This window comes from Metarhizium brunneum, chromosome 5, assembly GCF_013426205.1.
Source record: "Metarhizium brunneum chromosome 5, complete sequence".
Classification (NCBI taxonomy): Eukaryota; Fungi; Ascomycota; class Sordariomycetes; order Hypocreales; family Clavicipitaceae; genus Metarhizium; species Metarhizium brunneum.
Window position 1 is genome coordinate 3,035,195 of NC_089426.1, and position 22,830 is coordinate 3,058,024.

Here is a 22,830-nt window from a genome sequence, read left to right on the forward strand (position 1 = left end):
GTGTGGAATGGATCAGGAACAATGTCTTGAACTTGTTGAAAGGATAACTGCCTCCGTCGGGGGCCGAGAAGACTGTGAAACCCCGACTAGTGGCGACATGTTAGCAACTATATATCACCGACTCTCACACCCTTTCGGCTTACGCACGTCGCCAGCTCGACTAAAGTAACATCTATTTCGTCATAGTGGTGGGCTGCTTGATGGTAGAAATGAGCTCAAATATCGAAAGAACAGCTTCATGCACAATACCTCTCGTCCGCATATGGACACGACAGTCCAAGGCACAAATACTTATCTCGAACTACCAGCGGTAACAGTGAATGTCTCAAGCGACCGGCTATGGATACGATTGAGACACGCAATCAACTTTGGAAAAGCTCGTTTACATTCTCAAGCCCATGCTTCGCTGCATTCAAAGAGCGTGCGAACGGCGATGAAGCGAACGATGTACGACGATGACTCTGGCTCAAACCCCGGATTGCGGATTCTCCTTTTATCAGGCTGTGACATTGACAACAGCTCGCGGGGTAAAAAAATACACCGAGTCTCTCCTGAAAACAAAACGACAAGGAGGTGGATGCACCTTGCCAGGCCGATCACGGTAGCACAACCGGAACCATTGCCTATTCGCGCAGACAAACGAACCTGCAACCCGTAAACCAAATGCGAGGAATTCCGTCCCAATGTAACCTGCCCTGTCCTCGGCCCTCGCAATGTTCATTTGCCGTTACTTGGGGCTTCCGCCTTCGAGGCTATTGCCGAACCGTCGGTCGGCGGTATTCTATACATGGATCGAACCATAGAATAGATGCGGACGGGACTTGACTGTTGAGTGTATAGGTTTTCGCCTTTATTCTTCCAAACGGCATCTGGCAAAAATTCGCCCCGGTGACAATCAATTGTGCTCGGCGTGTTGTCGGCTGAATCCGGCACTCGACATCTTCATGACGGCAGCAGAGTCGTATCGGACGGAGTGAGCTTTTGCCAGGCTCAAATAAAAAGCCGCCTCTCTCACACTTTCAGCATTTCTGTCATCAACATCTGTCAAGCCACAACACCACGATGAGTCGAAGCTATATCCTAGCGCTTCTAAGCGCATTGACACGTACAGCTGCAGAAACGTACAACATCCCGTCAAACCCAACTGTCTCGGGCCAACCTTTCGACAGCTTCGTCAGCTACTCTATTGAATTCTCGTCCTTTCCAGACTTTGCCGGTCCGTCTTGCTTCTCATTCCCCAGCCACGGAAGAGTCGTGCTCACACCAATCTCTCAGGCAACCACTCCCACCCCAACAAATACTCCTACAACCTCATCAACAACATCCACGCCATATCCAACAACTACCCCGTCATCCGCGTCGGCGGCAACACCCAGGACTTTGCCCTCTACAACGCCTCGCAGCCCACGTCCCTCGTTGGCGTCGTCGACCCCGACAAGTCCCCTGATTATCCTACCACCATCACCATCGGCAAGTCCTACTTCGAGAGCTACAGGACATGGCCGGGCGTCAGGTTTTCTCACGGCTTCAACATGGGACTCGGCGGCAAGACTGCCCGGGGACGCGAGACTCTGGTTGATACCGCACCATTGGCGTGCGAGGCCCTGCGGCACGGCAACCTCTACACGTGGGAGTACAGCAACGAGCCCGACTTATTTACGTCCGGGACGTATGCACCACGGCCGAAGGGGTGGAGCGAGACGGACATGGTGGCCGAGTGGCTAGCCGGAACAGACGAGATCAGGAATCAAGTCAAGAAGCAGTGTCCAGAAATCCAAGTGAGCTTCATAGCGCCGTCGAATGCCGGCGTGAGCAATGCCCTAAAGGCAAGCAAGATGTGGGCAGCTGGGCTGAATAAACGCGGCGACATCGCCATGTTTTCCACGCACAAGTACGTCCCCCCCCAGGTTCTACCCCTAGTACTCGTACAACTTTCCCATTCCCCGTCAATTCCTGGTCGATACTGACGAGCACGGGGGGAACAGCTACATCGACGGCGCCAAGGTACCCGGGGTAACGCTCCAAGGCACACTCATGAACCACACGCGCACCAAGCTCTCCGTCAACAACCACGTCGCCGAGTACAACTCCATCTTCCGCGCCGCCGGGTCGCCGCCGCCCCTCATATTCGGCGAAACCAACTCCCTCTACAACCAGGGACGGCCGGGGCTCTCCAACACATTCGGCGCCGCCCTGTGGTGCGTCGACTTCAACATGTACTCCGCCGCCGTGGGATTCAAACGAGTCCACATGCACCAGGGCACCAACTACCGCGTACGTACGCCGGCCCTACCTGCCCCCGGGCACAGACGAACATGTCAGCTCTAACCGTGAAGCAGTACCAGGCCTGGCAGCCCGTCGCCACCGACCTCGCCGCCATCGGCACCAAAGCGCCCTACTACGCGTCCATAACGGCCGCCCACATGACGCGCCGCGCCGCCCGCGCCCCCGTTTCCATTTCCCACGTCCCGCTGTCCTCGGACGCCGCCGAGTCCGCGTACGCGGCGCACTGCGCCTCCCGCAGCGGAGAGAAACACCTCGCCCGGCTGATGGTGGTCAATATGCACGGGTACAATACTACCGTTGGCGGGGCGGGATTGGAACCACTCCCCAGCCCGCCACCGAGGACGGTCCGCAAGTACAAGTTTCGTGTGGAAGGGGTGAGGGACGGTGTGCGCGCCAGTGTGCACCGGCTGATGGCGAATGGGAGCGACGCCATTACGGGCATCACGTACGACGGCTGGAGCTACAATTATGACTTGGACGAGGGCAGGGGCGTGAGATTGACAAATGTCACGGTTGGCGAGAAGATTATAGTCGAGGGCGGAGAGGTGGTGGTCCATGTGGCAGACTCGTCGGCCGTTATTTTGAGTTTTGCAACGGGTTGCTGATTTTATGCGCAGGGCTGAAAGGGGAGGCAGTCATGGCGACACTTGACCGATTTTGCCTGGGTCTGCATCAGTTTGTCTATACCCATAGGACAAGTTGAAAAGTCTAGTTAGTTAGTTGCCATTATATATGCGCTCGGCACACACACTTGGAAGACGCGCTACAAGCAGTGGGTAGTGATTGGTCATTATGTCAATTGAACTCCTGGATTCTACAAACACGAGTCCTCTACATTTTTTTTCTGCTCTTACATTCTGGCGACACTTCCCACACACGCAACCTCCCCACTTACAAGAACTTGCTCTCCTTGACAGTGTACAGGTCAACATACTCGTCAACAGACATGTTGTCGAGCTTGCTGCTGTTCTGGCTGAGCTCAACAAGCTCCGCGACACGGCTTGCGGACAAGTGAGGTTCGAGGTGGCGCTTGAACTTGGCGAGGATGACGGGCTTGGCCTCGTCACGGCGGAGACGGTGGCCGAGAGGAGCCTCAACAGAAACCTCGTCAAGGACAGTGCCGTCGTTGAGCTCAACCGTGAGGGCGTTGGAGATGGTTCGGAGGGAGGGGTCGTGGTAGTCCTGGGTGTACTGGGTGTCCTCGACGCACTTGATCTTCTGGCGGAGGGACTCGACGAGCTCAGAGGTGGCAGCCTCGCCGCCGTCGGTGTAGTCGGTGGCCTCGAGGCGGCCGAAGACGAGCATGACGGAGCACATGTACTGAATGCAGTGGTCACGGTCGGCGAAGTTGTCCATGGGCTTGAACTGCTTGTCGATGATGCGGATGCAGGCCTCGTGAGTGCGGCAGGTGACGGCCTTGATGTCGGCAGCGGACTTGCCCAAAGCCTTGAGCTGGTGGAAGATCTTCTCAGAGGCCTCGACGGCGGTCTGAGAGTGGAATTCGGCTGGACGCGAGGGTTAGTTTTTTGACCTGACCGTTCACGTAATACGAGTATTACGGGGGCACTCCCGAGAAGGGCTGGGGGGAGAGGGGCGGGAATAGGAACGACGTACCAGGGTAGGAGACCTTGAACAAAACATTCTCCATGACGTAGCTGCCATAAGGACGCTGGAACTCAAACTTGTTGCCCTTGAAGAGGACATCGTAGAAACCCCAAGTAGGAGCAGACAGCACGGTAGGAACACCCTGCTCGCCCTTCATGACCTTGAGAGCCAGGTTGACAGCACGCTGGCAAGCATCACCGGCAGCCCAAGACTTGCGGGACATGGTGTTGGGGGAGTGGCGGTAGGTTCGCAGAGACTGGCCGTCAACCCAGGCCTGGGTAACAGCGTCGGCAATCTGCTTCTCGTTGAGGCCGAGCATCTTGGAGACGACGGCGGTGGAGGCCACCTTGACGAGCACGACGTGGTCCAGACCGACCTTGTTGAAGGAGTTGAGCAGGGCCAGGCAGCCCTGGATCTCGTGGGCCTTGATCATGGCCTCGAGCACATCCTTGACGGTATAGATCTTGCCGCCAGCCAGGTTGCCGCCGGCCTTGTTGGTGCGGTTGATCCAGTCGGCGACGGCCAAGATGGCACCCAAGTTGTCCGAGGGGTGACCCCACTCAGCAGCCAGCCAGCAGTCGTTGAAGTCGAGCCATCGGATCATGGCACCAATGTTGAAGGCGCCGTTGACGGGGTCCAAGACGAAGGGAGTACCGGGAACCTTGGTGCCGTTGGGGACGACGGTGCCAGGGACAATGGGACCAAGGAGCTTGGTGCACTCCTTGAATCTCAAACCCTCGAGACCACAGCCGAGGGTATCGAGGAGGATCCATCGGGCAGTATCGAACTGAGCAAACAGCGCGTTAGTGTCTGGTCTGATGCCGCCAAGTGGGAAAAGAAAAAGAAAATTAGAGTAATGACAGCAATTAATACCCCCCCGCGTCCAGTCGTCTTGGTCAATCTTCAAGCAAACCTCCAAACCTCGCTCTCGACGTTTGTTGTTGGCGGGGTAGCTCCAGATGTGTTTTTTTGCCGAGGAGCCCACCCCGAATCGCGGGGGAAGGAACCATGGAGAAGCAGGGACCTCGACAGACGGGCCCCAGAGTAACAGCAAAGGGGAGCAGCGGCAGAAATAGGAATACTCACAGCCAGGTCCGAGTCAATGGCCTTGTTGGCGACATAGTCGGCAATGTCCTTGATCTCAGGATCGTACTCGCGCGGTTGAGAAGCCATGACGGGCGCACCAGAGTGTCTTGTGGCAGAGGTGGAAAAGTTGCTGCGCAATGTCGAGGACGGAGTCGCAAAGACACGAGCCGCAGCGCCGACGGAGGCCGAGCGGCCCACGGAGAGCCACGACGAACGAGAGACGCGAAGCTGCTTCGATGCCGTCCGCAGGCCACGGGTGACAGCAGACATTGTTGCAGGCGAGCGCGATGAGGCCTTGCACAGAGATCCGGAGCGGAGCGGTGTTCAATTGACAATTGAACTAGAAAAGGGGGAGTTGAAGAAAGAGTTCAATTGCGGGAAGAGGAGGAAGGGATAGGGAAAAAAATGTTAGCCAGCTCGGCTCATGGTGATGGTTTGTCTGGCAGGCGCCCAGCCAGCCGTTGGTGCGTTGCCAGTTGCTGTATTGCCGTTGCATGCCGCGCTTGCATCCTCGGTTAAGCCGAAAGGGGACGGTTGCGTTGCTTGTGCCCCCCCATCTTCCCCAGAGCCGCAAACAGTCTGGTGACTCTGGCCTGGTCTGTCTCTCGCTGCTCAGGGTGGCGGCACGCTCCAATCTCGAATAGATGGGGTAAATTGAACCGGAGAGACGGTGCAACACCACTGGTCGGTGCCCTCTCCCTGGGTTGGGTGAAGATAAATGAAGACAGCAGAGCTGCTGTTGTCTGGTCCCCACTTTTCAACAATATTGTAACATGGATGGCATTGCGGACGAGCCAGCGGGTGCTCCCTCCGTCTTAAATCTCGAATCTCGAGTCCGTTGCGCTCTACAGATGTATCTGCAAAAGCCGTGGCGAGTCATGACCAACACAACCACCACAACGACGCCCTTGGAGTATAAATACTCGCCACGACCCTCGATCAAAGACTGCGTCATTTTGCTGCATCATTCTGCTGCATCATTCTGCTGCATCAGGCTGTTGCACGCGTGGGACAGTCTTTGGCACATATTCCAACAAGCTCGCGTCGTCACCCAGGAGCGATAGACAGTCCGGCATGGCTCGACTACCACCAAGTTGATTAGTACCAGACGAAGGCATCGCCTCTTCAATGTTGGAGAGACGGGGCCAAGCAGGCACCCGTGACCTCTTCTATCCAAGCTGACATTGTTCAAGACCTCCTCTTGAAGGAGGCCTCCCCTTTTGGCAGAGTCGTTAAACAGAAATCATAGGCCCGCCCGTGCCCACTCCAAGTCAAGTCTCGCGCTTCAACACTAAGTTTACATCTTGGACCGTACCAGACATTCAGAACCTAGTCCCCATTGCCAGACTTCTCCCCTGAAACCCCTTACACCCTTTATAGAGTTTGGCGTTTGGATAATGCACCACAGGTCCATCTCATTGCCGCGACTATTGCCGTCCGTGCCATGATAGTAGAGTTGAGTTGGGCATCCCGGACAACCAACCCGTTCTCCCAGCTCTTCGGCCACTCAGACTGTAAATAGTTATCTGTTGTACCTGGACACTGTTTGTTCCTCCCAGCAACTAGTTGAACCTCCCAGCATCAGGACACACAACACCCCTACGCTCCACGTTTTGCCACCCCGCAGGCGGCCTCATCGAGCGCCCTATTCTGGCAAGACGTCGTCCAAAAATAGTATTGTCTGGCAACCTCCCGGAAAGGTCGACACCGAAAATGGCGTTTCAACGACGTTTCAAGCCCCGGAGGGCGGCGGAGGGAGAGGCAGCTGGTAGGGTTCATCCGGCAACGTTAACCGCCAAGGTTGCGGGATGAAACGCGCCACCATGGCAGAAACTCGCAGGTCCTCCATCCCCGAAATAAACGGAAGCATTCAAGCGCAAAGAAAGTACGGCCAAGCCCATTGTTGTACAAGACACCCTTGCAGGACAAGGAAATCCGCGGGCCACCCTTCAAACTGGGCACCCAACCAACCTTGGACTGAACCTGGAACCAGAGACTAAACAGGTCGAAATTCCTGCTAAAGAGATGACCCGTCGCCAATCGATGCCGCATAGATGAATGTATGGCTCAAGACCCGGAATCCCAAACCGGCCCAGCGTGCCCCCGGACTCTGAGGATTCTGCGACATGTCAACTGCGGATTTTAATGGATGCGTCCACATCAGACAAACCGACATCATGCAGCTCATAGTCTTGGCCTTTGGTTGCTTTAGTCGCTTAGGTCGCTTTTGCTCCTGGTGCTTGATGCTGTAATCGCCCCTGGCTGGATTCCTGCTTGCATTTCGGCATTCTTGCTGACCTCTCTCGTTATTGCGACTGAACCTAGCCAATAATCTAGCTAGTAAATCTAAATATGGTACATTTCCTTGATCTAGGTACAGCCGGAATATAGTGTGACTAGATGTCGTACATGTTCATCCGGCCTTGATTATTATTATCAACATTTAATTAATTTAATGAATATGATACATCAGGGCAAGACATGCGGCATGATCCTAGAGCCACGGGTTCCTTGTCTTAAAGTCAAACACGGACTTTCTGGCCGCCACCAACTCCAGGCCGCAGACCATCCTGACATTGTGCGTCTCATCACCGATGCCGCACAACCCGAGACGACGGTGACAAACAGCCCACGAGGATCAGTGAGCCAGCCTGCAGCGTACTGACGAATGGCACTCAGCCATTTGAGCTTGACCTCCGACAGGATCATGTGTATCGGGTTCGTTTCCTTTGGCGCCTTGCTTTGTAAATCCCCCAACGCTTGTTGGGTATAAAGGGGTCGGCTTTCCCATCCAATTGTTCCACGACTAATACAGATCCCATCTCTTCTCATAGGCCAACGTGTTTGACTCGATTGAATCTTGTCCTTGATCTTTAGTCTCCCATCATCAGACCCACAGCTGTCGACATTTGGAAACCAAAACTTCCTATAACGCCATCCACACATATCAGCAGTTGCAATGCTCTTCACAGCCGTCAAGGTCGCTGCCTTCTCCGCCCTTGCTGCCCAGGCAAGCGCAAAGACAATCAGAATTGATGTCGGTAAAGATGGCCTGACATTTTCTCCTGATTCGGTTACGGCTGCCAACGGAGACATGTTGGAGTACCACTTCTACAAACAGCACAGCGTAGCTATGGGTGACTTTGCAAACGGATGCAGACCGGCTGCCCAAGGTGGTTTCTTTTCTGGTGTAATGAGAACTTCGGGTAACGGAGAAAATGTAAGCTGTTATCCTCCTGCTGGTCTTGTGGTTGATAATGGCGTGCCCGTGGCTGTAAGCTGACTTTAGTGTTCTTTTTGTAGGACCAGGTTTTCCAGGTCATGGTGAATAACACAAACCCAATGGCCTTCTACTGTACTGTCGCTAGCCACTGTCAGAACGGCATGGTCGGCGTCGTCAATCCATCATCCACGGATTCACTCGACAAGTACACATCTACGGCGAAGAGCGCCTCCACAAACCAGGCTCCTCCGGCCGTGTTCGGTGGAAGGATGGCCCAAGGCTCAGCGACATCGCCGAGCGGAGCTTCAGGCACAGCTTCTGGTGCCCAACCGACAAAATCGGGAGCTGCTTCGCATATGCAGGCTTCTCTTGGGGGCATCGGTGCCGCTGCTCTCGGATTCGCTGCCTTCCTCATGTAAATGAAAGAGAGTTTGGCTGGTATGTGGGCGTGGTTGTGTACTTGATAGTTTTAAGGCGATGGCAAAACGGAGAACTGATTATCTGGCCATGTAACATTCGTGTCTGATCTGGAAGCATGCTTCATTTCTGCGTGCCTCAAGACTGGGTAGTGTGGATAGCACCTTTGCAATTGAACTTAATTTACTCTGTGCCTCAAGCTGGAATGTTCTCTGCTTCCGCGTCCAACAGCAAATCCTGCCATTTCATGAGAGTAGAGTCGACATCCCAGGTGACATTTTGCTGTGTGGGAATGGCAGTCAGATGTTGACAAGGGCAGAGAAGAAGCGGCTGTCAAGATTCTAGTCGTAGTTGCGACAGGACAGTCAGACACTCAAAAGCCACACGTCTGTTGCGACGACAAGCATCTGCAAAGTGCGAGACATTCTTCACCAACCACCACCACTGATGACGCGAGGGCGAGCCTTTTCACAACGCCAATGACGCCTGTCATTAATGAGATGATCCCAACTAGTAGCACAAGTCAGCTTGGTTGCTAGTACTCAGTAGTAATAATTGCTTGCACAGGAGTGCGGAGCACCTGCTGCAGGCCAGGCCAGCCCCCGAAACAAAAACAAAGAAAAGAAAAAGAAAAAACCCCGAGGTTAGAAGTGAGGAAAAAAAGTGATGGCACAACGAATGCATGAGTGAGTCGGAATGCCTCAGCCTGCTTACTCCGTACGGTGTAAGCATTGGGTCAGTTAGTGTTCGATGCCGATGGGTGCAGCCCCAGCCATCAAAATCGATGCGGGGAAGTCAAGATGAATCTTGGACTGGCAAGACTAGAGTAGACCTGCCTCCCTTGATTCCGACCTGTCTGAACTATGCTCGTCACTATGCAAGGAAGGAGCGCGGCACGGGCTGGAAGGGAAAAGCCGTTAAGTTGCGGAGCAATTCTCTCTAAGCGGCGTCCTGGCCACCAGGTCATCCAGCAATATCCTTGCTCAGCATGCAGATTTGCCAATGCACCAAGTGGTATTCGTTTTACCAGAACATGGGAAATTTGAATTTCACCATATGCGCTCAACAAGGTCTTTTGCAGGTACCAAGTTACTCGGTGCTCCGTACACGTGCAAGGGAGGGAAGGCTGCTGCGTGGCTGGGCAGTTGGCAGACAATCTTGAGGCTGCCTGTGGCACACCGCCCCTTCCATGTTTCCACGCGTGGCGCGTAGGACCGCGGCGGCTCTTGCTTTTTTGGCCAGCTACTCTTAAGCAGGCAAGCACGACCGCGTGGGCTGAAAGCAGGTACAAAGTTTGTGAAGCGCTGAAACCCGAAAAGTCTTCAAATGTTGCAATGTGACAGCTCTGCCTCTACAAGCCCCAGACAACAACATCCTGAACGTCGCCAGCATCGTGTATACATGCTACTCTGCCGGGCCGCCAAGGTACCTGCCGTCAACTTCCCACCAGGCTCAGCTTGCTTCGCACTGCACGCAACCATCACCAGCCGAATTATTGGTCTGGTCCATGCCGGCGTCCAGTCATCTGAGTGTGTCCAAGGTGCTCCTCGGTTGTCCCCACGAGCTTGCCGAGATGTACTACTGCATTCCACCACTATTGACTGCGACGCCGACTTAAACAATGGAAACATCGGGCAGGAGCAAGTCGGAAGAAAGATCCTTAAGTCTGGACCCACCCATCCGCAGCCGCTAAGCCGCCACAAACTCGTCACCCCGGCTCGACCTGGTTCGACTCCGGCAGAGTGGGCTGCACGCCCCTGCTGCCTCGATCTGGACTGCGTGGAGACGGCCTCTGACATCGGCCACAATAACGTCGAATCTGCACATGTGCACCCGGTCTGGTGCGGGTGCTGGGCCCTGCTGGCCCCGAACCCGACTCGACATGGCTCCTGCCACCTTGTCTTGACGCAATGACGCCTACATGGACAACACTTCTCGGGCTCTGGCCCGGTCCTTCTCCCATCTGAACGGCTCGAGGGTCAACAGTCAGTTATCTATGATTCGCATTGGGCCAATCGGGGAGTAAACTGGTGTTAGTCTAAACTCTGATAAACTCGGGTCCCCCAGAGAAGCTAGTACCCAAGTCAGTGCCAGTCAAGCTGTCAACGATACAGGAAATACTTACAACACGGGCCGGAACTAACCCCAGCATTAGCAAACCTTGGTCGAGGACCCCTGCCTCGTATCCGGCATTGTCTCCCTTCAACTCCTCTGTATTCTATTTGGTCGTTCGAGATCAATTTCGCACTCCTCGCACGCAACTTGGCGCCATGCAAGTGCCGTTTGAACAATTATTCTAGCTTGGATTCGCTCCGCCGGCGTGACATTTTGTCTGTGGAGGGACATACATAGGGACGACGCTTGCAAACTCAATTGATCATTTTCCGGCAGCTTTTGTTTGATATACATACACCACCAATACTCTCGGCAGTACGCGGCTACGCCATCCCAAGACAACGGGCCCCTGCACCGCCATACCGGGCTCCTCAGCGGGCAGATTTGCCCAAACGAGGACCTTACGAGCCCCAAAATCCGCTACATTGGTTGTCTAGTAACTACCTGCAGTGGTGTAGGTACACACATGCCAACACCCTGGCAGGCCCTCAAACGGTTACCCTGGGACTGAACACAGTGAACGGTCCAGGCTCGAATGGTCGTTGGTAGAAGTCTTTTAGGCACCGATGTACAGCTAGTGGGGGAGGTCACAGCTGTCTGGTCTGGTTCATCTGCCCGATTTGCTCTATATTTTGAAGCCGCTTGCTTCCCTGTCTCTTTTTCTCAGGGCATCCACTACCTACCAGTAGGTAGAAACCTAGGCTGGCAGTCTACCCATCTTCCACTCGAGGATTCCATCCGCTCTTCCGAGACAAGCTTCATGACGTATCATAGATAGGGCTTCACTGTTCGGAAGGCACATTTCACGCGCTGCAGCATCTCAGATCGTCTGACCCACCAGCCCCTAGACACCAGATACTATTTGTTTCCCCCCGAGCCAAGCTCTGTCCCCTGCGAATTCGTCACGGCTACCTCGGGCCTGTCAGCTTTATCGGTCCCATTGACGCACTTTGTTGTCGACGTGGTGCCTGAAGTGGGCTCTCACAGCTCAAAGGGAGGGAGAGAAAAAACAGACATACCTGTTCACAATTCAAAATAGCCCCAGTCCCAAAGCCCTGGCTCTTTTACAATTTCACGCACCATCGAGAATCGCAGCTGGTTTTATCGTAGCCGCTCGCCGACAACCTGGCTTAGCCAGTCTGTTTACTGCAAAGATAGGAACAGATCAAGCCCAGCCCGAATCCTCAGCTGGTGACGAGACATGTCTAGAGGTAAACTCTTGGTTTACCTCCTGAGGCGGGACTTGAGAGTCGCTGACAATCCTATCTTGCACCACTTGGCCACCGCTTCCGACCATGGCTTCACCCATTTGTTGCCTGTATATGTGTTTCCTGCCCAACAGGTAGAGCTTTCTGGGTTTATTAAGGACGGCGAGCAGTCACCGTATCCCCCAGCTCGAAGTCAGGTGGGCAAGTTCTGGCGTTGTGGACCTCATCGAGCCAAATTTACCGCAGAGGCAGTTTGGAATTTGAAGAGAGGCCTTGAAGAATTGGGCAGTGGACTTGTAATTCGATGCGGGAGCGTAAAGGACGTCATTGATCACCTCGTCAAGGAGCTCAAAGACGCAGTACCATGCGTCAGCAGTGTCTGGATGACAGAAGAACCCTCTTGGGAAGAAGTGCAGGAGCAAGAATCAATATCCTCTCTGTGCTCCAAGCGAGGAATTGAATTCAAGCTATGGAAAGATGAAAAGTATTTTGTCGACGAGTGAGTTGTCATTCTTATACATGACTGGCTTCGTGTCACGCTAAGCATGCTTCTAGCCGTGACACTGGCCTGGAAAACCCAGCGGATTTACCCGATGTTTTCACAACCTATCGAAAGTCTCAAGAACCTCTCCGAGAGAAGCCTCGCAAGGTTTTACCAAGTCCAGCTAAATCAGCGCTTCCAGCATTCCCCCAAGAAGGGTCGATCCCTGCCCAAGCACATCCCTTCCTTTCGCCAGTATCTTTGGAAGATCTGCAGAAAAGATTAGTGAAGCCAGTCGAGAACATAATGGACAACCCTCCCAAACGCCCCGAGGATTCCACAGACGGTCATCCTTTCACTGGTGGTGAGACAAGCGGTTGGGCAAGGCTGAGGCACCTGGGAAAGTCTAGTGCCATGACATCGTATAAGGATACCCGCAACGGCCTCGTTGGTGTGGATTATAGCCTCAAGTTATCCGGCTATTTGTCACTGGGCTGTCTCACCGCCAGGCAGATTCATGAGGAGCTCTTGAAGCTGGAAGACGGAACCGACGAACAATACAGGGACGCTGTTGGATATGGCGAGGGCGAGAATGACGGAACAAAAGGCATTCGATTCGAACTCCTGTGGCGGGACTACATGCGGCTCTGCACGGCCAAATTTGGGCGGAAACTCTTCAGGCTCTCTGGATTTCGACAGGACAGAAGCTACGACAAGAAATGGAAAACTGCAGACAAGGAGAAAGCGGGCCTCGAGCAAGAACCAGATCCTGCTCAAATCTCGAAGATCCTCGAACGATTTCAAAACGGAACCACAGGGATGGGACTCATAGATGCATCGCAACGTGAGCTCTTTCACACAGGATATACGTCGAACCGAGCACGGCAAAATGCAGCCAGTTTCTTCTCGAAGCACCTGGAGATTGACTGGAGATATGGAGCAGAGTGGTACGAAATGATGCTTGTGGACTATGACGTATCTTCCAACTGGGCCAATTGGCAGTATGTGGCTGGCATAGGAAACGATCCTCGAGGCGACGCTCGCACATTTAACCCTGTCAAACAGGCTTTTGATTACGATAAAGAGGGCATCTACGTTCGAATGTGGGTTCCTGAGTTGCAAGGGCTCGAGAAGCTTGAGAACGTCTTTCAGGTGTGTACGACCGAAGCGGCTGAATTAGAGAGCTGTGGTCTATCCGAAAACATCATGGCCACGGATCCTGTTAAAAAAATTGATTTCTACGTGGACCGCAAACCCAGAGCAACTCGACGACCTTATAATAACAAACGACGAGGGCAACCCCGAGGTGGCCGCCGGGGTGGCAATTATAACAATCAGCATCACAATGGATCTGGAACATCAAGCGACGCAGCCGCCAGTGAGTCGGTTGGTGCTTCAGGCGCGGATGCAGAGGCTAAGAATAAAACCCGACCGGATAGCACGCCACATCAACTCCAGGATTCATCATGGAGAGGAAACCACAAAGGAGGTCAGCCCGTGAATATGCAGGCGCACCACGGCAGAGGTTGGCAATGTGGCGACCACACCCGGGGTCGCGGAAACTTTGGCCAATTCCGGGGTACTTGGCGCCCGTATGGACAAAGAGGAGGGTTTAGAGGAAGATATCCATATGGGCACCAGATGACTTATCAGCAGTTTCCCAGCGGAGGGCAGTAGAGACTGCTGGCCGATCAGCAAACGAGCCCAAAGAATTTCGGACAGCCTCTCACCGACACCGTTGGGAGATGAGTTTAAACGGAGATTCACGCTTGACAATATAAGGCAGCTGCCTCGTGTAATGGGTTTCGGTAGCAATCCTAGTTTTTGGGATATGAAATAGCAACTTTTTCAACAACCAAGCACATGGCAAGGAAACTTGAAAATTTCAGCAGCAGCATATCACGAGGGAGAAAAGGGGGGTTGGGAGAGATGGACATGAGCAAGTCCCAAAAAGGGCGGCAAGCCTAATGCCTGATGATTGGTTCTTTATTTTTTGCGTTTTGCCTCTTGACTACCTAGGTAGGTAACTCATGATACATGCACACACGAAACAGTACATGAGTAGTAATAAAACATGCAATAGCACAGCGTCGATAAGTTGAGAAGACAGCCGCGTAACATGACGAATCTAGAGGCCGTATTTCTTATCCTTGTCGGCGATGAAGAAGTCCTTTCCGGTGGTTTCCTTGTACTTGTCGCGAATGAAATCAGATATGGCCTCGTCCTTGGCCTGCTCTGCCGCGCTCTCGTTGGACTGGTCGCCTTCCCCGAGGACCTTTTCTTGAACAAAGTCGACGGCTGCAATCGAGAGTTAGTGCTCGAGTCCAATCAACCCAGAAGCGTATGGAGCGGCACGGCCATGCTGTGTTACAACCCGATGCATTCACATACCTTTATCAAGCCCATCCTCGTTCGCCTCGCCCTGCTTGCCCCCACCAGCCATGCTGTTAAACGAATCCATCAGCTTGGCTCCAGCATCGCTGTTGTTACCGTTGCTTCCCTGGTTGTTCTCATTCTCCCGACCCGACTGGTTGTTGCCACTGCCACCAATCCCGTCGGCCACTTTCTTGACAAAGTCCATTGTAGGAGGGGCGAGAAAAGAAGGGGGGAGGAAAAACGCCTCGACGAATGATATCCTTGACAGGTGTCGTGCAGGATGCGATGCCGAATACGCCGCGAGAGATGTAAGATTCGAGCAGAAAATCAAAGACTTGTCTCGCGGAGATGAATTGATGCTGCAAGATGAGCCATGGCTCCGATTGAGGGGTGGTAAGTCGGTCGCGCAGGAGATGCCCTCATTGGAGGGGATACGTCATAGGCTGGGTGCGTCATCGCAGAGGATGGGGGCCGCGCCATTTCCGGCCGTGAGCTTAATGGCCATGGCATTTTTTTTTTCCCGCAGCGACATGGCGAAAATGCTAGTTGCTGCGCGCGCGTCTGTGGTTCTGGATGCCGATTCAGGTCTCAAGTGGCGTGGATGGTTCAGCGTGGTCGCCATGGCGGTTGGGGAAACGAGGATCAAGGTGCAAGTTCAGCTTGACAGGGTTTTCCCACCCACCGTCTCGGATGAGATTGATTGTTTTTGATTGGGATGCACCGGGGTCTGGCTTTTGTCTTGCTTTTTTTGTCCAAGTGGGCGCCGGGATGATCCATGCGCAAGATGCTCAATGCAGTAGTTTTCTGCAGCAAATTCGGGATACGTGCTCAGAGCTTGATTTAGTTTTGTGGTCTGATGGTGCGTGGGAAAAGAGGCAACATAGCCTTGTATTGGGAAAAGGTGGGCAAAAAGGCTGCAAGATTTCTGGTGTCTCATCAAGGTCGGTCTGATAGGGTGTGGGCGGTTTGGTACCCGATTGGTGGTGTTGACTACGTTGCCATCGACTTATACCATCATGGATCGGGAATTTTGCTTGGTTCTATTTGCACCAAGCAGTAGTATTGAATATTTCACTGTGGGCTCCGGGGATATTCTGCATCAATTTGGTATCCTACATAATCAGGAGTGTTTGCTAAAAGCAAAACAACTTGCTCCGCGTCCACGTCCTCGCGCAGATGCAAGACCTCGGGGTGGGAACGTTTGAAACAAGGACGATGTTCATCGGCCCGCCCTCCGGGTGATTCTAACATTGAGATCAGTCTGGCTAAACAGCCCTGCGTTGAACGACTTCCACGGATTCAATGGGTTAAGCAGCGTAAAGTCGAATCGTCGAAGGAGCTGAACCCAAGTTAGCATTTTTGTTCGAAGGCGAAGAAAAAAAATACCAATACCGAGTTCGCGTACTCACCTCGACATAGACCTTGTTCAATTCAATCATGGCGATATTCCGCCCCAGGCATTCCCAGCGACTGCCGCTTGCAAAGGCCATCATGACAGTCTGTTCCATGGGCTTGGACCTTTCATTGCAGTCCAGCCAGCGCTCTGGCCGAAATATATCGGCATCGTTGCCGAATATGTCCCGGTCTCGCATGATGGACCAAGGGGACCAGGCGACGTTTGTGCCTGCGGGAATGGGCACTCCGCACAAGACTTCATCTTGGGTAGAAACCTTGGGATACAAGGCTGCCGCTGGGGGGAACATGCGCAAACCTTCGAGGATGACGGCCTGGAGGTATGGAAACCCCCGTGCTTCGGCATCGGTGATGGGAGACGAGATGCGTCCGTTCTCGATTTCTTGGTCGATTTCAGCTTGCAGACGTGCATATACCTGTGGTGAAGTCATGACGAACAGCATGGTCGATTGGATGGCCGTGGCAGTGGTATCCGACCCGGCAATTAGCTGTACCAGTGCCTCTGTTTCGCTATCCTTTTGGTCCAACCCGTGCTTTACAAACGATCCCAACATGTCTTGTTTAACGAGAGGATCAGCGCCATACCGCTCGCCAACGGTTTCCTTGGCAAACTTGATTACGTTGCCGATACCAGCCATATCCTCGATCCGGGGCATGATCCATTTCAAGTAGGGAGACTGCAAAACACTAATCATGCCGGGTATGAGTGTAGTGGACACCAGGATATACACGGTCTGGTTCGTAGTTTCAATGTAGCGAAACTTGTCCTGGTCCTCGGCCAGATAGCCCAAGGTTTTGCCAAACGCAAGCGTGGATATGACGTCGAGTGCAAAATACTGGACCTTTTGTGCAAGGTCAACAGCCTTGTAGCGGCTCTGGTCAGTCGACACATACTTTGTGTCTATAAGCCTGACCAGGTTGGCAATCTGGTCGTCGATATGCTGGTGCAGGTTGTCGACATCTTTGCCACCATAGCCGGGGATCAGCTTGTTCCGGATAGCATTGTGCACCCTGTCGTCTATGGTGGAAAACGAGCTGTCCCTGTAAGGGTCGATGCGCATTCCGCGATACCACCATGATCGCGTCCAGTTGGATCTCACTGCCCAGATGCGGCGGAGCTCAGAGGCATCGCCGCATACGACCCAGTTGGGGCCGATTCTCGCAACGGGCCCTATGGAGACAATGGGTTTGTCTCAGCTCACGGCTTGTTTCTTGACTTATTATCGGCCTTAATGGCACTTACCGTATTTCTTGGTCAGGTCGTGCAGGATACAGTGCATCCGTCCCGTCAATTGCATGAGCACAAGCCAAAACGGCGTCCAGGCCGCCCACCAGGGGCCAGGAACATGGCGTAGGCGCAGGAACGACGTTAGCTGGTAGGCGAGGGCCAAGGTCACGATCGAGGCCGCCACTGTCGAGAACCACGACATTGCGGGCAGTTACAGACTAGTATGATGAAGATTTTGCTGCGGGACGCGGTGGCAAGGATTCGGAGGGATTATGTGATATATCACCAGTGACCACACGGCTGGGACGCTGAATCACGTGCCGCGTGATGAGGCGCCCGGCTTCATGCGTCTCGATGCATAATCCCGAGTCTATTGTCGTACGCACCGTCGCCTTTTGGCCCCGAAATGACAAGGCGTTTGAGACAATATTCCTTTGGCGCCTGTATACGGAGTAAGTGTACGATGCTCAGGCATGTCTGCGCGCGGTGCGGATCTTTGAACGAAGTTGGTGGGTAAACGGGTTTGTACGACGATGAACTCAGCAACAGGGGATAGCAGGTCCCTGGCATCTTTATCTCTTCGGGATATACCTATGCATAAATGCTGTTTTAATCCCTCGATGGGTCAAATTAGTGCCGATCATGATACTGATCCAAGAGGAAGTCTCTCGCCAATTGATACATGTCTAAGCCTGAGAAGCAGTTTAGCTCAACCGCGGCAAAGCCATCTTTGGCGCCTGCAATTGCCATATAAATTGCTGCGCTTGCGAGCTGCGAAACTGAGCATCAACCTGGACCGTTTCGTACGATGTTACTCCATATGGGCACCCCTAGGTTGACGGTGGAGCATCTGGAAGAAGGGGAAATAGGCTTAGAGTAGTAGTGGCCTTTGCCACAGGACAGGCGGAATAAGCGACATTTGGGCCGGCCGGTTGCTGGAAGCGAGAGTAAAGTAGACATGAAGTAGCATCGAAAAGAGATTCTACTAGACTACAAAGTAACCGTCATGGTAATATCAAAGTCGTGAGAAGCAACGCCCGCATTTCGATGCTCCTCTCCGACTCGTACTTCCGGGAGCCACATAGCCACGTCGATTAGAAATTATTCGAATACCGTTTCGTACTATGTCGGTTGAATAGTGCGGGTGGCCAAAAGCGCAGACTTTGACATGGTCCAAGCCATCTTGGGCACCATCTTGGGTAATGAGGTCGGTAGCGAAAGCCGCCGTTCAAGGGTTGCTACTCCGTACTATGATCGGGATGGGAAGTGCCTTCTATACACGGTGCAAGGTGCGTCGCCACTAATAATTTTCTAGGCTTCTGCCCTCCTTCCGCTGCCAGAAGAGCAATTTGCTCGCGTAGCCAAGCAGCCTCGACTTGATGAATCTCGTCGTGCTTTTGCGGGTTCCAATCGTCGATCTTGCTGAAATCGTTGATCTTTAACTGTACAATATCGTACGCGTGATTTGGTATTGAGGACCAGAGTGTGCAGTCTAGAATATTCATGTCGGAATCTGGACTATCCCATCGAGACTGGGTTAAGAGCACGAGACGATCCGCAAGCAAAGGGTCCTAGACTCCTTGTAGAGACGCTGGGCTGTTGCCAGGCCCGAGCCATGGCCAAGGCCGTCAAACTTGTGGTTTCCTAGGACTAGGGAACCCTTTTCGTAACGAGATGTCTGTCCTCGGAGGAATGTTCTGTAATCATTGTAGTCAATCAGCCGGCCGATATCGCCAGCCAGTAGCAGAAATGGCGCTATCACGGGGAATTTGAAGGACAAGTATTGCCGACCGACTTCAAGATGAAGATCCGAGAGTATCTGCACGCGCAATCGCCATTGTGGACGTTAATATTTTGAAAATTTCAATCGCATATCTTGCAGCGCTGAGCTCTGAGCAGACGAAGTTGGCTGCTGAGACAACATTGAAGCGGACTGGAGCCTTAAGGCTCAAGGTGTGTGCGTAAACCCGAACGAGTACCAAGTACATCCACGTGCCCCGAGACACCACGTGAGCTTCATTTACCACCCAGGTCAAACAAGCAACCAGGGGCACTCCGGCGGCCGACGAACCATTATGGCATGTGTGGATTTTCCGTCATCGGAGATTTGGTTTTGAATTGTTTCAACGTCCCACGCGTGGGCCATGCTTGTGACCTTCAACGTTTATCGAGACGCTGGTGACCAGCCATGAACAGTGTTGAGAACATTGCGCCCCGAGGTCGAGGTCTGCATTATCTGCTGTCCGATCACGCTATTAAACGACCTTAATTTGAATATAACGCTGTTCCTATAGGAATGCCTACCGCCCAACGGAGAAGCGCCGTCAAGCTAACGTCAATATGAGCCAGACGCCAAAACAGGTCTATCATTTCCATCCCATTCTGGATCCGTCTTGATCGCTTCGAAGTGTCACATCCACCTTCACTTCCAAGTGGCCGTGGCTTCCAACCTCTGACCTTTCACATGGCGGCATAGGAAACACCTATTTACATAGAACAAAATCCGCACAAGCGCAGACACGCCCAACGCCGTCCAGCTTCCAACGCAAAACGTCGTCGTGCAAATCTCGAACCGGTCACTTCCTCCATTGGCACCTGACACTTCCAGTGACATCGTTGGACCCAATCACGCTCAAATCCGGGATGTGTCGGTTAATCGACGCCCAAATCATGTCCTCGCAAAAGATGTCTCTAGAGCTCAAGTCAGGCACGGCACCATGCGAGAAGGGGAAAAGGCATTCAAGTCCACATATCAGCTTACTCGAAAATAGAGCACTCGGCTGACGGGTGTACAATCGCTAAAGAAGACACCTTGAATACACTGTTTCGCGCTGTTAGCGTTTGTTTGTTTCGCCATTCGTTTTATTTTTTCAATTTGGACCCAATAGAGCATATTGGGCCCGAGCTGATATCCATACAGTGATTTTGGCAGACGGATACAGATGGATTCGTCCAACGGGATAATAACGTAACTGCCCTCGAATTTGACATGCTGGTATACTACTGCCTGGTACATTGCGAAATACTCGTGTTAGCTCGTGGCGTTGCAGACGGATACGTGGCAACTCACCGCAGGAATCCCCATAATGTTCGTGCCCCCAGTGGTTGAGCCATGGTGTTGGCCAGTGTTGTGGCGTTTTTGTTTAGGTAAAAGCGCAGAAGCAGAGACAAGAGTCGCACATAAGGCTATGGACAGAATCGGGAGGTACATGGTCAAGGATGGGGAATATATCTTGCGTAGATTCGATGGCGTTGGCGATGCTAATACAGGTGAAGAGTATAAGCAAAGAAGCAACAACACACCACGAATGGTATTTGAGGTCTATGGAAGTGGGCTAGTCATTGTTCTCATCCAGCCCTCGAGGGATTCGACAACTATTTATATCGTCTGGTTTTGATGACCTACAATTTCCAGCCGACTTCCAGAAGCCTGTACTTAGTCCAAACTTAATACTCTCGCGTTTCGTAATCGCGCCCTCGACACCGTGCTTTCTGCGATTTACTGATGTCATGGTCAAAAATGAGTGCTGACTAGTTCCACAGGCCGCAAAAACTTCGCCAGTGTTGGCAGGATTGTACGCGTGGCGCTTTGCAACTATGTATGAGCAGCTAATTCGATAGCTGCTATCGCCCTGGGTAGGTAGCCCTATCTAGCTTTTCTTTCACATTCTTTATTGTCCAACCCTGGCACAAAGTAGAGTAATAATTGCTTACTTCGGTTTTTGGATATCATGGCAAGCGGCATTCAAGAGCGCGCATTACTGTCTTGTTGCAGAATAATTTTCGAGTGAATATTTACTGTGTGTTTTCTTACTCACGCTTGACATCTTATGTGCCATGACGTGATGGAAATCCCCCGACTCGGTAGGAGAAGGGCATAATTAGCCAACGCTAACAGCATTGGCGCATCGCACGCACAACTTGGCCAAAGGCTTATGAACATCCTAGGCCAATGTAGTGATCACCACAGATACTTGGGACGCCTCTCGGCGCTTGGGGCCGATAAGCTGTTGTAAAGCGTGCAATCCGACTGCCGTCTGCCGCAAGTGATGCCGTGCCGTGGATGACCAAGTCGGCTGAATCTCATCAGTCGCATGCCGCCATTGTAGGCTTGAATATGTACGCTTGAATATTCAGTATTGTGAGAAGAAATATATTCCATCGTGCCTTTCAGAGACGGAGCCTCGTTCCAGACTTATTGGTAACTTTGGTCATAGCCTGATGAAGATTCGTCTTCAACGGCCGGAGCATATCGTCTATGTGCTTTCCTCTCTCTTGGGCCTCCCCGCTCTCATAAACGGGTCAGTCAAAAGCACCGCCATCAGAGTCCGTTCGTCAGAACTTGTCACAACCATTTTCATGACGAGGTTGAGAAAATCCAACCCCTCACGCGGAGCGAGCTTTTCCTTGCGTTTCTGCCACATATTTCTTCGGTCGTACGAGGATGATGCTGAAACGTCGGTACAAATCAGGCTACACGAGAAATGATTGATAAACCTAATAATTTCCAGGTTGTTCAGCCTGAGTTTTGTCAAGTTCAGGCCAAGATTCCGGTGCGCGTCCGCCAAATTGAATGGCCCAGGAGTGGCGGTCATTCAGGGGCCTCCATCTTGGAATGAGCCGACCTCCTATCTCGATATGAAACAACTATAGACAATCAGATCTATACCTTTCAGACTTGTCAAGAATGACGTACCATACACCCAAGAGCCCAGATATCCGCTATTTCGCTCCAAGCAGAGCCTATTTTGCCACTAGATATGTCATGGACTATATATTCTGGGGGACGAATCTGCAATAGAAGTGCTCTAGACAAATTTGGTATTGTCTTGCTCGACGTGTAGGCTATCAATAACAGAATATCACGTCGTTGACTGTGCCACAAAGGAATACTTCAAAGTCTAGTATCTTAATCGATATTTCGGAGCTCGCAGGGAAAGCGTCGCGGAATCGTAACTCGCCATCCCTACTGATTCAACAAAATAGGGGGGCAGCGAGCGTAATAGGAATGTTGGATCACATGGAACGACAGGAATACATTCGGGTCTCGTATAGTGTTCCGTGATTTCGTCTTCCGTGAATTGTTCTAGCTGGGGCAAGGCGATTCCCGAGTTGCCGAGGTGAGAATCTATCTAGGTAATTATCGGTTCACACAAGCAAGAGTAGTGGGCTGTACCAGTTAATCACCTCTATGCACTACGCCTTCTTCATGAAGGTAAGTAGGCAAAGCCTTGTATAACTTGGCGTATTGCTCTCAATGACCAGGTTATCTTGATTGCTTAGCGGTCATTTGGTCCTTGGAGAATAAACGCATCGAAGAGTTCAATGACCTTCTGGTGTTCATATTTTTCACGCCCGGTTTTACAAAGCTGGGACAGATTCTGCCACAGAC

At 52.5% G+C, this 22,830-nt stretch overlaps 6 protein-coding genes across 6 annotated transcripts; 3 read left to right on the plus strand and 3 right to left on the minus strand.

Annotated features, from left to right (window-relative positions):
• Positions 1-1,062: 1,062 nt before the first annotated feature.
• BGLR (Beta-glucuronidase) lies at positions 1,063-2,891 on the plus strand (the record flags this gene model as incomplete). The annotated part of the gene is made up of 4 exons (XM_014686163.1): positions 1,063-1,216; positions 1,276-1,891; positions 1,986-2,274; positions 2,340-2,891. 4 exons carry the CDS (start codon positions 1,063-1,065, stop codon positions 2,889-2,891), a joined length of 1,611 nt encoding a protein of 536 aa, XP_014541649.1.
• A 286-nt stretch (positions 2,892-3,177) lies between these two features.
• On the minus strand, positions 3,178-5,247 carry PDH1 (2-methylcitrate dehydratase; the record flags this gene model as incomplete). Its single annotated transcript, XM_014686164.1, has 3 exons — positions 3,178-3,791; positions 3,901-4,678; positions 4,978-5,247. The coding sequence occupies 3 exons, from the start codon at positions 5,245-5,247 to the stop codon at positions 3,178-3,180; spliced, it is 1,662 nt and encodes a 553-aa protein (XP_014541650.1).
• Positions 5,248-7,936: 2,689 nt separating this feature from the next.
• On the plus strand, positions 7,937-8,619 carry G6M90_00g089920 (uncharacterized protein; the record flags this gene model as incomplete). The annotated part of the gene is made up of 2 exons (XM_014686165.1): positions 7,937-8,197; positions 8,281-8,619. 2 exons carry the CDS (start codon positions 7,937-7,939, stop codon positions 8,617-8,619), a joined length of 600 nt encoding a protein of 199 aa, XP_014541651.1.
• A 3,314-nt stretch (positions 8,620-11,933) lies between these two features.
• Positions 11,934-14,098, plus strand: G6M90_00g089930 (uncharacterized protein; the record flags this gene model as incomplete). The annotated part of the gene is made up of 2 exons (XM_014686166.1): positions 11,934-12,439; positions 12,496-14,098. 2 exons carry the CDS (start codon positions 11,934-11,936, stop codon positions 14,096-14,098), a joined length of 2,109 nt encoding a protein of 702 aa, XP_014541652.1.
• Positions 14,099-14,549: 451 nt separating this feature from the next.
• G6M90_00g089940 (uncharacterized protein) lies at positions 14,550-15,002 on the minus strand (the record flags this gene model as incomplete). The annotated part of the gene is made up of 2 exons (XM_014686167.1): positions 14,550-14,719; positions 14,813-15,002. The coding sequence occupies 2 exons, from the start codon at positions 15,000-15,002 to the stop codon at positions 14,550-14,552; spliced, it is 360 nt and encodes a 119-aa protein (XP_014541653.1).
• A 1,014-nt stretch (positions 15,003-16,016) lies between these two features.
• On the minus strand, positions 16,017-17,640 carry lolP1_3 (Cytochrome P450 monooxygenase lolP1; the record flags this gene model as incomplete). The annotated part of the gene is made up of 3 exons (XM_014686168.1): positions 16,017-16,136; positions 16,207-17,381; positions 17,454-17,640. The coding sequence occupies 3 exons, from the start codon at positions 17,638-17,640 to the stop codon at positions 16,017-16,019; spliced, it is 1,482 nt and encodes a 493-aa protein (XP_014541654.1).
• Between the last annotated feature and the right edge of the window lie 5,190 nt (positions 17,641-22,830).